General features: G+C 42.8%; 1 protein-coding gene across 2 annotated transcripts in view; it reads right to left on the bottom strand.

Moving 5' to 3' along the window:
* NR1H3 (nuclear receptor subfamily 1 group H member 3) overlaps window positions 1–14,475 on the bottom strand; it is a 30,649-nt gene continuing 16,174 nt past the window's right edge. For both annotated transcript variants that reach the window (XM_039705278.1, XM_039705277.1), the window contains exons 2-9: window positions 12,817–13,060; window positions 9,761–10,027; window positions 5,866–6,074; window positions 5,445–5,624; window positions 4,904–5,003; window positions 3,277–3,390; window positions 2,363–2,457; window positions 1–1,961 (exon numbers count right to left, since the gene is read on the bottom strand). In XM_039705278.1, coding sequence (XP_039561212.1) covers window positions 1,815–1,961; window positions 2,363–2,457; window positions 3,277–3,390; window positions 4,904–5,003; window positions 5,445–5,624; window positions 5,866–6,074; window positions 9,761–10,027; window positions 12,817–12,934 — 1,230 coding nt within the window. In that variant the 5' untranslated portion in view covers window positions 12,935–13,060 and the 3' untranslated portion in view covers window positions 1–1,814. The remainder of the gene's footprint in view (window positions 1,962–2,362; window positions 2,458–3,276; window positions 3,391–4,903; window positions 5,004–5,444; window positions 5,625–5,865; window positions 6,075–9,760; window positions 10,028–12,816; window positions 13,061–14,475) is intronic.

Here is a 14,475-nt window from a genome sequence, read left to right as displayed (position 1 = left end):
GAATGTCAAAATCCTGTATTAGGCTTTATTCTTTTATATAAACATTAACATTTCTCAAACAGATTAGTTAAAAATACAGATTTAAACAAGAATTTTTGCAATTGCAATGAGTTATAAAAAACAACAGATTATTTTACAGATTGTTACAAGTGCTTTACAAAGGTGCAGAGTGAAGGCCAGTGGCAGGGGACCAACCTCAAGTGCAAAATGGACACGATACCCTCACCACGGGCATAGCGCTCAGATACACAGCCAAAAAAAAACAACAAACGAACCAAAAAACAGACAGACAAAAAAACCCCGAGCCATGTGAACCTATGCTCTTGGGATGCTCACCGGGCAAGCAAACACAGACCCTATGACAGAGAAGACTCATGAGACCAAGCTACCAGGATACTTAAGGTTACATCTCTGAGATCAGCCATAAGATGTTTTTTCTTGAAAAATAAGGAACATGTTTTATAACAGTATATTTCTCTTCTGTCAGACAAAATATTGCTGTAAATCCTAGAATACTTATGGATGTGGATACCTAAAACTTGGGCCATAAATCCAGTGTGGATCTCACAATGCCCAAGGTGAAGAAAGGATACAAGACCCAAGTGTCCTTCTGAAGGAGTTGGCACTCCTCACACAGGAGGGACCTCCATATCCCATGATCACCACTGAAACCTTGAGCAAGTACCTTGGAAAGACTTTGGCAAAAGGAAGACAATGCAAGTGGATCTGATTACACCCAATATTCCTGCAGCCTGTGATCTGAGAGTTGTACAGCCCACAGCTTATGCAATGCCCACATATTTCACTAAATGCAGTGTGTCCTCTCTCTCTCCTTGGTCAATACATCTTCACACCCACCTTGGAACACATACCACATGCTCCAGATTCTTGGAAGTTTAAGAGATCCTTCCACCACACCCACCTTACCTAGGTACCAGGCCTACCCACCTATCTTTCTTCTATTCCACCCCTAAAGATAAAATCTATGCCCTGATTTGTGTTGAACTAAAGTTGTCCAGCAGTTAGCAAATCAAAGGTAAAGTGAGCTGTCTGAGAACCACCATGAGATAAAACCGTGATGCATTACACTAAAAAAATCCACTACTTTATGCCTGACATCTTTTTGATACACAATGTTCCCTACCCAGAGGACCTCCTTGTTAGACAAAGGGCACTACACATTACAGGAATCCTTTTTCCAAAGGAGGACCAGAATAAAGGGCAGCTCTAGAGATGTAGTCTCATAATAAAGAAATAAAAGCTACTTCTCTTGGAATCATTGTAAAGGGCAGCACATTCAAGAGATTTTATTTATAGGAAACCCAGTGAAACCCCTAGAACATCCACACTGACTTCCCTGAGCTCCTCAGATCCAGGTACACTGGGGACCCTGCAGAAGCCTTTTGAGCTGGGTTACTCTCAACTGAGAGCTTTTGGCAAATTCCTGCAAATTCATTTTCATAATCAGCAAGAAGAGGATCAATGGGGCAAACCCTCAGCATATGCTTAGAGAAGAGAAAGACTCTGAAGAAAAAGGAGTTGAGGGGCAGGGAGAAAGGTCTTCATTTCTACCGTTTTTGAATGTTTCATGTTACTCCTTTGGGCTACGGGCACTACATTGAAACCAACCCCTCCATCTGATCTAGCCCAGCTGCCTCCTGCATAGTCTCATGACAACACTGAAACCCCAGGCTCATCACTCCCTGCATGCCCAGCCCAGGGTTCAGTGCTTTGGAGAGGGGAGGCTGGCTTCTCATTAGCAAAGGCTGGGAGATGGCATTATGTCAGCATGTCAGCGCCCTGGGAGCATGCAGTCACTCATGCACATCCCAGATTTCTGAGAGCAGGGGCGGGAGTTTCTTATCCTGCAGCCGAAGGGCAAACACCTGTTCAGAGTGGACACTGCTCAGTGTCCGAAGACTGACCAGCTTCATTAACATCCGTGGAAACATCAAACGGTCCTGCAGGGCCAAACAGACAGCTGTTAGTAAATCCACCTAAAACTTAGTTTAAAAAAAAAAAAACCCACAGCTGATTACATTACACTGTAATCACAATCCTTACTTCCTCTAGACCCAGCATTCTCCAGGATGATGCAGTATGAAAGAACACAAGTAGTACATCATGTCCCAAAACTCCAGACTTTCCATGCTGGCTAAACTATGGAAAGTGATACAGAACAGCAGATTGTGAGAGCTCACAAACCCTGCATTTACAGCTGCTATCAAAGAGCCCAGAAGGGACAAGCCTGACAGTACAGGCAGCAAGAGACCTATTAAGAGACAATACTGCAGGAACTCTGCCTGCATAAATACAAAATCTGCTTGCATCATGCCTGGAGATGTTCTGGTCAGGCACTTACATTTGGTCTGTTGATGCAAATGTAAGAATGAAGTGCTTCCACATAGGTGTGCTGCAGCCTCTCCACCAGGGACTGGTCCTGCACATTCGGTCGGTCTGCCAAAAAGCAGGTTAGAAGTAAGCAGATTAGACGTAAGCAGATTGCCACGGGCAGCTTCACTGGATTTAACATCTCTGTCTAACCCCACTTCCTCCTACGGTGTCTTCCCAAAACTTCATCTCACATTCACCCAGCACAGCTGGGAGACATATCCATGAAACTGTGGTAGCTGTGGCAGTTGCCTGTAACTGTTCTTTCTCAGTGATGTCCACTGCATGTGGGGAGTCCAATCCGACTCCTATAGAGGTGGAGAGACCAAACACATTTACACAGTGCTGTTTGGTCTTGTGTTCCTGTCCCAGAAAAAATGTAAAGCCACCTATTCAAGATCAAATGGGAAAGTCTCTCCAGTAGCTGAGCCAGTTAGGAAACAGGAACAAAGAAAAACAGTCATTAATCAGGTCACAAGACAGAAGAGTAGAGTTGGTTTCTTGGCAAAGCCCTGTCCTGGCCCGGAGCAATACTGCCTCTTGTCCAGAGTATGCTTGCTTGCCCACTAGATGTCACTCATGCCTGGGACCTGCATCACACCAGAGAGGTGCCAAGGATATTAAGGGGGCAGTAAAATAGCAAGTTCTAAATGAGGAAGATAAATTCTGGCTGGCTTTTCTGCACACTTTTCCAGTATTGAGGAATTCAATTTCCTCTGGAAGTGGCGCTAGAAAATTCAGAATATAACGAATAATATGCTCCCTTTATCACTACACTCTATACACAACTCTATTACTCCTTTTCTGCTTTTAACATCCCTTCACTCTACTTCCTTTGCCCTACGACTCACTACTGCAGCTCTTCAGATGTTCCTGGCTTTTTACCTGCAGAGAAAATATTGATGGCAATTAAAAGTGCATATTCAGCATCATTAAGCTGTAGCTCATTCATTCCCTTTGAGAACTCAAAGATGGGGTTAATGAACTCAAACTGCAGACCTGCAACAAACAGAAGAGAACAAGGTGAGGCAGTAAAAATTGTCTCCCCTCTCTCCCCCTCCCTTTCAAGGAAAAGGCTGCCAGAAGTCCACTGCTATACACCAGAGAATGGGGAGGAGAGACAGGCAGGGAAAAACCCTTACATTATGCCCTAATGAATCCTCCCATTACATCCACTACTGGTGAGCACCAACAACAGTGGCTGAGGAGTCAGGTTCTACCTGTAAAATGACACTATTTCTGGGTTTTCCTAAAGCCTTAAATGCCCCAAAGCACATTACTGGGCAATAGCTAAAGGAATACAACATCAGCTATCAGACAGGTCCATCAAAACATCAAAAGGTCATAAGCACAACATTTATATTGTCCACTCTCACAGCATCACCTCCTTCACACCAGTAGCCTTCACGATTTCAAAGAAAGCTTTAATTCCACTCTTCAGGTTCACCTAAAGTATGTATGAGCTGAAAGTATGCGGTTCCAAGAGCTCTGAACTATGCCATTTCCTTCAGCTCAAAGAACTGGGAGACCTGAGGCAGAGCCTGACCTAGGCTTCCAATCGCCTCATTTGATAAATGCAGTCAGACAGAAATGCACTGATATTTATTGCCATAACAGAGACCGCTGTCAAATCAGGTCTCTTTGTGCTATGTAATCATACCAAAAACTTCAGGCCTTTTCTCCAAAATAGCATCCAAGTTTCTAATTTCCTGCATTACAAAAGCATCAGAGAAGGAAGAACAAACTGGAGAGAATCTTTCTGGATTCCTGCTTTTTGCCTTTCTAATAATGTGAAGAAAAGGCTACCAGGAAAAGTGTCATAAAGAAAAGTTGTATATACAGGCCATCTCAAGTATAAAAGTTAAATAGCTAGTCAAGGAATAAAATTAAAAAATCAGCTGAAGCACAGCTTAAGTCTTGTTTTTAGAAATGCTGAAGATACACACTTCTTGTAAATGCATCTGAAATTACAAACACTCATAGCTGACGGAAAATACTTCAGAGATCACAACACCACAGGCTACCATATATTAGTATGATGAAGTGTCTAAAGTGGTCTCTGGGGACCCTCAGTGCACAAACTTCTTATCAACTAAAATGTAATCACAGTAATGTCATCGATCCAAGCATCCAACCAGATTAGCAAGTGACACACTTGCAAAGGAGAGAAGACTGTGGTTTGGATTGGTATGATCTGATACAGCTCCACCACCATGCCACATTTCTACAAGCAAGGAATTTCACAGCAACTGCTAGTTCTAGGTGGACACTTGTAGCAATATTTTCATGCTTTAAGAGTCCAGATTTTCCCAAGCAAACTGACATGTAGAAAAAAGACATTAAATGAGCTGGTACCATACATTAAAAGAAAAAAAAATAGTTTGTGGGGCTATTGGTTTGGTCCTGTTCTAAACCTCCCACCATAAACTACTTCCAGCTGCCCACATTATAAAGGAAAATATGTAAGAACACAAGACACTGGGGAGGAAGAAACACCTGTCTAATGCACCACCTGCTTTGGCGAAGTCATCCCGATTATAGCTCAGGTCCTTAAGAAAGGTGATGCTCTCAATCTCTGGATTGTAGCGCCGAGATGTCTCCAACAACATCACCTGAGGACAGCAATAAGATATACTCGATTTGAAAGCAGGAAGAAATGTTACAACTTTACAGTTACCAGTACTTTGCTGACTGCTGAAGCATCTTTTAGGAAAAAAAAAATCACCAAACAAAACCACTCCAGTTTCTCAGAGTGCTTAAAAATTCCAAAACAAAGTCTGCTGCCCTCCTTTGTGGTGTCTTGCTTCTGGGAAACGGGAAATTCCTGCTTACCACTACCAAGGCACTTGCTTCATTCCCCTCCTGTATAACCAGGCACTGCAGTATATAACCAGGCACGTTGCCAATATAGCCTCGCACTGCAGTAATGGTCCCACAGCTGAGGTCCCTCAGTCTGCCATCCTCAAAAAAGGGATGGAACTAGTTCTCTAGGGGATAACTCCAAATTCTTTCATCTTCTGCTACTATGATCTGGGGTGGAGTTAAACCCTCACCTCTATGGTAGATGTCTTCAGTAAAGCGATCTGATCTTCCCTGGTGAGCTCCAGGAAGCCAGGTAATTGCTTGGCAAAGTCCACGATCTCTTGCACAGAGATAATTGCAAGTTCTGTGAAGTGAGCAAAACGCTGCTGCCTTGCTTCACGGTTATTTGGATCAGGAATCTGGGGCCATGGCTGTAGGAATGAGAAGAGACAGCATATATTTGTGGAAGATGGAGCCAAAGATGGAAGATAAGATTAAGAGAATAAGGAAAGAAAACAAAGCTTCAGAACATCATCTTTTGCTATCCTTTACAGAGCTTTAGCCCATAGATGCCATGCCTAAAGTAACTCTGTTCTCCCAAATATTTTACCTAAAATGCAACTCCCCAAACTTCACTTTTTCTTATTTTGGGTACACGGGTAGAGCTTTTACCGTCACTTTGAGCCTGTCTGTGAAGGAGCGCTGGTTGCACTGCTGCTGAGCAGCCACGAGCTTTTTGATCATGCTCAGCTGTTCCGGCGTCAGTTTTTGGGAAGGGCTTGGCGGATTTGGAGGGTTTGGACGCACCACAACTGTCCGAGCCTGATCATCTTCCTGCTTCTTCAGTTTCTTCAGTCGAATCTGTTCTTCAGACAGAACATCTAAAGCAGGAATAGCTCACGATCAATCACAGGAACACAATGGAAACCACACTAAACACAGGGTAATGTGCTGTGGATGGAGAGGCAGAGATCAGAGCTGCCTGTACCGGGCATAGCAGAGTGTACACAACACAGCTGACAGTGATACTTATTTGTTTCTCCCTCTATTGCCTCCTTTAAGTTGTTTCATTGCCTTTCTTCTAATCATACTGTCATGTAAAATGTTCACAAACGGCAGAAGCTCCCCTCATGGTGCCCTGCAGAACTCAGAAAAACAGCAGTGACTTTCCCCATAAAGCAATTCCCTGAAGTGTTATGTTACAACAGGTGCTCCCTTCATTTGCCATAGTGTGTCCACCCTATTTTATATTATCCTACTGTTAGGTCTTTTTTCAATATTGTTAATTTAACAGCTTATGTCATTTCACCCTCTTCAAAGGTCAGACTCAGTCCTGGGTGGAGTTTGAGAGTGAAAGGATAATTTGCTATACAGGCCATCTGCAGCAAACTCTAGAGCAGTAACACACCCCAAGACGAATAATGGAAGAGTAACTTTGCATAAATGTACTGAGGACTAACCGCAGGTCCTTCAGGAATAGGGTTACAAGACTCCTTCAGTTGTTAAGTCAAAGGGGAGGTGTTATTTGGATGTAACACTGTAAAGAACAGAACACAAAGGCATCTGCTCTACTGAGGGCTGATGGGATCCCTTTGTCAGAGAAATGGAAGCACATCTTTTCTCACAGGCTTGCCAAGAAGCGAAGAGGGATTTAAACTAAAAATTCCTGCCTAGGGACAGGAACCTCAATTCATCCCTTTCCTCTCCCAATTCAGTTTGATGTCAGGGCCAGCAAGAGATGCTCAGAGCCTGGAGAAGGTATGCAGGTCAGCAGGAGAGCACCTGAAGAGCAGAACAGTGAAATTCCTGCCACTCCATCCAGTAAGTCAGGTTCATCAAGAGCCCAACTTAAATGCCTCTATGCAAATGCACACAGCACAGGGAATTGATAAGAGGAGTTAGAGATACACACACCTTGCACACACCCACAAGGCTGTGATCATACTGGCATCACAGAGAGAGGGTACACAGCAAGTTGGCTGGCCTGGACTTCAGGAGAGCAGACTCTGGCCTCTTCAGGGATCTGCTCAGGAGAGTACTATCAGACAAAGTGCTAGAGGGAAGAGGGGCCCAAGAAAACTGGTTAATATTCAAGGATCACCTTCTCCAAGCTCCATCCAGGAGCAATGCATCCCTGCCTCTAAATTGGAATACCATGGATTTGACAGATAGATCACTTGGAGGATAAAAGATTGGATGGTCATATTCAAAGAGTTGTGGCCCATGGCTCAACATCCAGTTGGAGACCAGTGACGAGTGCTGTTCCCCAGGGGTGGTTACTGGGACCAGCACTGTTTAACACCTTTGTCAGTGACACGGACAGTGGGACTGAGCACAGCCTCAGCAAGGCTCCGACAGCACCAGGCTCTGTGCTGTGACTGACACTCTGGAGGGAAGGGAAGCAGAACAGGAACTGATTGGGAAAAAAAAAACCCACTCTGTATCTTCAGTAACAAAGATAAATAAACAAAGTTTGACTTCACAAATAAGACTTTAAAAGTGCTGAAAGATTCTCTGGCCCGTTTTTTTTTTATGCACAGATAACACAGAAAACAAAGGAGGTTGTAATGAGGTTGGGGGGTTAGTCTCTCCTGCCATGCCACAGCAAGAAGACAAGAAGAAATGGCCTTAAACTGAGACAGAGAAGATCTGGATTAGGTATTAAAAAAAAAATTTCCTTGTTAGGGCATGCATTGGAACAAGGCCCTGGGAGGTGATGGAGTCACCATCCCTGGAGTGTTTAAAGGGCACCTGGATCTGTGCTCCGTGATATGGTTTAGTGGTTTAAGGGTTACAGTGGTACTACTGGGTAGACATTTGGATTTGATGATCTTAAAAGATCCCTTCCAACCTTGATGATTCTATGAGCTGCTACACAGAAAAGCAGGACCTAAAACTGAACAAGCACATAACTGCACCTCTTAACAGAATCATGTTAAACAAAGACAAGAACTGGAGAGCTGCTGTAAAACAGCATTCTTGGGATTGGAAAGATAGACAAAGAACATAACACAATCAAGCTGAGAGTAACCTTTATCCCTTACTTCAAACAGGGAGGATGTGTGCACAAATACATGCACCATGCACAAAATTTACAATTCTAACAGCAAAGGCATTCAATACAATTACCAAAAGAAGGGGGATCCATAAGATTAGAGAATGCTATTTACAGTGTCAGTTTAAGGAGGGAAGTAATTGATCCAAGTGATTACAGTCCCTCATCTTGGGACTCCAATGCACAAAAATTTTTTTATCTGGTAACATGTTACTTGGCTTGAAAACTGCCTATGTGCAAGCTCCTACACCATGCTAAATTCAAACCAATCTAACTTACTTGATTTGTCAGGAAGGAATTATTTAACCTCATGGTTCACACTGGCTTAAGAACAATAAACTGGCCATGAATAACTTCAGTCTGGGAATTAGAAGAATGTTTCCAGCAATTACTAGGGAGGAAGTTCTGGAATGACCCTGTAAGTGAAACAGCTGGAGGAAAAAACCCTTCGTTTCTGTCAAAACTAACAAGGCAAATTTGCAGTGGGGATTACAGCATCAAGAAGTATTGCCAAGTTCTTGATAATAACACCAAGATTCCATTTGACCTAATTTTCCTGAGCTGTCTTCAACACAAAACAATGACTAAATGCAGAAACATAGTGAGGCTCTCTGTATCTACCTGCAACAAAAGAGAAGCAAAGTGAACAGGTGGTCTTATTGCTTTTCAAATAAATCTGTTTTGTAGCTCTTGGGAATGGGGAAATAGGGTAAAGACAGCACACGTAATGCTGACACAAACCAGTGAGACAAAGATACTGATGTTCTGTGTTTCATGCTGAAAAACTGAGCAGCATGTCTCCTAGCTCACTAGGACTTAACTTTTGCAAAATTATTTTTTGTTTCTGAAACACCCGCTGTTCCTAGCTGTTCTGGGTGCTGAATGTCAAAAAAAAAAATACTTCACACAGATCTAACTTTAATTCAGCATTCATTCAGTCAGTCTTGACCAGCAAAGGGATTAAACCTGGATGCCTTAGCCAAGGAGGGCTGTTCCTGATATGCAAGCAGAAATACTGGAGAATATTCAGAAACAGCAGCCTTATGGTTTGCGTGAGGAAAAATAGCAGAGATGACTAAAAGGAGCAATGAGTTCAGCTCATGCACAAACACAGCTGCAGTACTGTGGTGCTGCCCTTGACCTCTTTTGCAAGCTCACAGTAGGAAGCAAAGAAAAGTGCCTGTTGTTCAAGGAGCATGGTGACCAATCTTACAGTCCTGGTCACAGCCTGACGTTCCTTGACACCCTTTACAGCACCCTGATGAACACGTGAGTGTTTCCTCTGCTGGCATTTTCCAAGAGTTCTTACAAGGAATAAAGCAGGGCTGGGTGTTAACGTTCCACTAACAGCCTCACCTCCCCAAGTGATCCTTGTTGAGCTCTCAGTGACTTCCCACACACATTCCAACATTCAGCCTGCACGGCTTCCAGCACTGCCCCCTGCCTGACAGCCACGGTGCCCAGAGCCCTCGTGTGCCATCCCAGTCCCCGGCGCGCGGTGCCTGCACTCACACTGCTCCCGCATGCCGGCCTCCTGGCACTTGCGCAGCCGGCACTCCTGGCACTTGCGGCGCATGTACATGTCCATCTCGCACTTGCCGCCGTTCTTGCAGACGTACTGCGCGCCCTTGATGACGCTGCGGCGGAAGAAGCCCTTGCAGCCTTCGCAGCTCAGCACGTTGTAGTGGAAGCCGGAGGCCTTGTCCCCACACACGCTGCACACTTCGTTTCCCAGCATCTTTGGGGCTGGGCCCTTCTTCCGCTTCAAGGGGGGATTTTCTACCGAAATGAATGGTAGCGAGGAAAGAAAAAAACAAAAGAAAAGAAAATTTACAGACATGAAGGAAGCGTGATGTTTGCAGCTTCCTTTCAGGAATGACTGCGCCATTCCTGAAAAACAACATCCTCACTCAAACCCACTGTCTCCCAACCACACACCCCTTCTGGGCAAGCAAGTCTTCTGCAACAAACTTACTGACATAATCCACAAGGTTTCACCTCAACTATACAAACAAATATAGCCTCACACTTGTTCCTCTTAAAACCAGAGTGAAAGAGCCAAAACACACTGAGGCCAAGTGTTCTGCACTTTCCAATTACAGTTATGTTACCAATGTAAGAAAGACCTACAAAAAGTCTGATTGAAAACCAAGTCTGTGCAAAATGTAAATTTCTTCAGAACTCACCTCAAGTTCTCTTACTTCTATTTTCTGCCATATATATGGACAAGAATAAGGAAAAATGTTTCCTCAATTCAGTAGTGACAGAAAGCCAGTGCTGAAACTGTGACCCTACAAAAACCAGACTGAGCAGACAATCCCTGTAACTGAACACTTGGGGAAACTGTTGAAACAGAAGACAGCAGCTTGTGACATTAGCTGCAATAAGCACACAAGCAGTACACTCACAAGCTCTGTGAGCCTTTGGAATCCTGAAGCCAACATTGCTCTTCAAGAGGAGCACTTCCCACTCCTAAAACTGAAACACTCTCATAGTGACATTCCCTACACTACAGCTTGTTGCTCTGTCTCAAACATGGGACCTTCACTACTGCTTCACATTTCAGATGGTCCTGTACAGCAGCTCCCAACTCTTCCTACATAATTCTGACAAATTTTAATCTTATCAGTAGCTCTGCATTTTGAAAACATCTTTGGTCTGCTCCAACACATCTTGCCTTAAGCACTCCAGTCAAATGCTTGCCAATATTACATGTGCATTCCCTCCCTATTAGCCCTCTCTCTTTTCCATCCATTTAATTCTAGCTATGTTGACATCTGATATTCTACACAGCTCAAAGTGCAGACATTTTTCTGTGTGTCAGATATTATTGATTCATGGCAGCTGTTATAAAGATTACAACCAGCACGTCTTGATAAATCTCCAGATAATGTTTAGATATGCCTGGAAAGCCTTTACACTGGAGTTACTGCTTAGTTTGAAGAAAAAGGCTACTGCATTTCTTAATCAGCACCAGGGTTACAATTGCATGTCTCATTTTTGTACTTACTCTTCCAATACTTCTACCCTTACTTGTGTTTGTATTTACTATTCTGCTCAAGTTCCTGAAATGGTAACCAGTTTTAGGTCAGTCTCAGACATTATTATTTGTGTTCCTCAATACAAGTTTTCAGCCATAAGTAACTTGGTGCTGATTTTCAATCCCACTGACTTTACAGAGGCCTGGAGGTAACTCATTTTGGCCTGCACTTCTCATTGCAGACTGGACAGCAAGAAAATGTCATCAGAAAGTTTAAATTTCTGATATTCTCCTCTCTTGTTCTTGTATTTCTCTTCACACGCTACCAAGTAAAAATTATGCAATGCCTACAGTTATTTCAGATTACTTAGTATAAACACATGTAGTGGCAGACTAACTAGCGTAACAACTTTACTAAAGCCTCAAGTTATGTTCATATGCTTCTGAGGAATAGCAGAGTACTCCAATTATTTCCACAGAAAAATCTGTCCCTCTTTTGGATTTCTTAGCTGTCTTTAAGACATTACATAAATTTCTCATTACCTTTTCTATGACTGCTTTGTTGAGACAGATAGGCTTATTCTTTGATTTATCTATCTATAGATATTCTATCTATTATTTTCCATCTCTGAGCAGGAAGCATTTTACACAGATAATTATTGTTATTTTCTGCAGTCAAAGATAACACAGAAATCAGGTAAGACATATAAAGAAAGCATGAATGTCGCCTCTGAACCTTTAGCTCTCATTAGGGTCATCCTTCCTCAGTAGATTCCTCATTTAATAAATATTTTCCACATTTTGTGTCTTTTTTCCTTACATTTTAATAAGGAAACAATCAATCACTCTCTTTCAAGTCCTCAGACCCATTTTAAGGACTTTTATTGGATAATCTCATATCACCTTTTAACTACTCTCTTTGTTTCTACTCTACTGATGAGTCCTCATTCAATGTTCAGATTATCTCTTCATTTTATATCAAGACTGCCCACTGCTGAGCAAACACAACACAATAATTTGTCATATTTTCATTGAGATGATGACCCTCTGCACTTATGCTTTCCTTTTTTTCGTGTTACCTGTCCAGAAATGTTATACTGTCTTCTTACAGTTTGAAAGCATAGGATTGTGGCTATAAGCAGCAGCTTTAACTACAGAATCTCAGTTCTATGTCTGATACTCTTCATCCTCAGTTAACATAAGAATTACATGAAGAAACTCCTACTGTCTTCCCATTGCCCGAACCTGCAAAACCCTATCATTTCTTTGCACCACCAACCCTTGTTGGATTGTCACCTGTAGTAAAGCTTTACTGTTCAGCACCTTTTGATAAGGCCAGAAAAACTTTATCTTACTGCCATGGACCTAGTCTCTAGAAGGACAAATAAGCAAAATATTCAACACATTCATCACTTAGATAAACCCAGTCTGCAGCTATCAATAACTGACTCTATTCTTAGACATCATCTCCGAGTGCCTCAAGCAGAGTAGAACTTGTCCTAAAATTTTCCCAAGTATCAATTCTGCTTACAGCTGAAAGAATGGACAGTCTTTATCTTGCATAGATTTAGTGAAAATTTTTGCATACCTGCATGCTCAGGGGGGTTCTCTGAGCCAGGGAAGAGTGCAAGCCCTTCCTCCTCCATTTCAAATACACTTGCCACCCTCTTCCCATGATCCTGTGTGCTGAGTTGAGTGGGACCCATGGAAGCCACACAGGAAGGGCTCACGATAATCTCATCGCTGCAGCATTGTTTCTGCCAAGCAAGGGGCCACAGGCATCTATCTTCAAAGTCCTTAGTTTCTCTCTACTACTGAAAGTCAGGAAGTACCTGTGGAAAAAACAAACAGATGCAAAAGAGGCAAGAGTTCAACTATTGAGACTATTAACTTCCAAAATCTATTACAAGCGGTATCACAAGCAAACTTCAAGATTTCATTTCCGTAATTAGCTTTGTTTTATCAACGTTTCTACTCTTAAAACACAATATTTTAATTAACTGTGGTAAAAGGTACAATACTAGCATATCCAGGTGCAAAACTATTCTTTCATTGCCAACAGATTTATCAAAGCAAGACAAGTCTTCATTACTGCCAACACTACCAGTGCACTTCATCCCTGATCTCTCCAAGTGTGTAAGAGGGAAATTCCTGACATTATAACCAGCGGCCTTTGTTAAAACTTCCAGTAAAATAGCTCAGTGCTGCCAGCTGTCCCGAATTTTGGTGCATGTATCGCAGAGCATATAGAAAATGGGAAAAGAGATTTTTCATACAATTATTTAGCAGACCACAAAATACTGAATTTCCCTCTTTGTATCAGTAGCCAAAGACTGACAAAGGTCGATGATGCGTCAAAGATAAGGATGACAAATCCTCCCCTGCCTACAGTAAGGAACTGAAAGCCAGCATCCTCCCTATGGGAAATGGCCATGATGCCATTCTCAGCAAACAGATTCACCACCACACTTCTGAGGACACCCTTTTGTGGAATCTAGAAACTGTACTGAAAAGCATCTTCATTACACAGCCCTAACTCCAGTACAGAACCTGAAACTGGAAAGCAAATCCAACCGCTTTTTCCGAAAAGCCCCACCTGCACAGAAGGACCCTACTCGGTTGATCGCACAGATTCAGTGAAACTGATGTAAATTGCTAATGTAAACACCCCTAAGCTGACTGAACGTCAGTTGATCTTAACTCAGTGCTTTACCAATGCAAGCTAAAGAGATTAACTGATTTAAAAAGCAACTACGTGAAAGGCCTGTACCAGTTTGAGTGATTGAGTTCAGGACTGGAACCTATCAGTCCCTGAAAGACAGGAGGTGACAGAAAGCTCTGAAGCAGTCCAGATACAAGAGCATCAGGCAAGCAGGGGCATGCCTCACACACTGTAGTGCTCACCATGAAGAGGCAGAAAACCACTGTCCCAGGTCCCTTCTTTCCTCCTGGGTATTTGGACAGACCACACAACTTTCCTCAGAATCTCAAAAACAAAGATGAAAGCAATGCTTCCAAAAATGAACCCCCTCCCAGAACTCTGAAACAGGCATCAAGTATAAAAGCAAGTCACACTGTCAGGCCTGCTGAGATCCTGTCATCTCCAATTACACTGTGGATGCAGGTGTTAAAACCCACAGGGCACATTAATTCACGTGACATCTGTAAACATAGCCTCAGACTGCATCAGGAATTCAGAGTTCCCTTCCCTAAGGGAGCTGGAGAAACAGACTATCTAGGATAAAAG

This window comes from Passer montanus, unplaced genomic scaffold (assembly GCF_014805655.1).
Source record: "Passer montanus isolate IOZ18808 unplaced genomic scaffold, ASM1480565v1 scaffold18, whole genome shotgun sequence".
NCBI lineage: Eukaryota > Metazoa > Chordata > Aves > Passeriformes > Passeridae > Passer > Passer montanus.
This window is presented reverse-complemented; position numbering and strand designations above follow the sequence as displayed.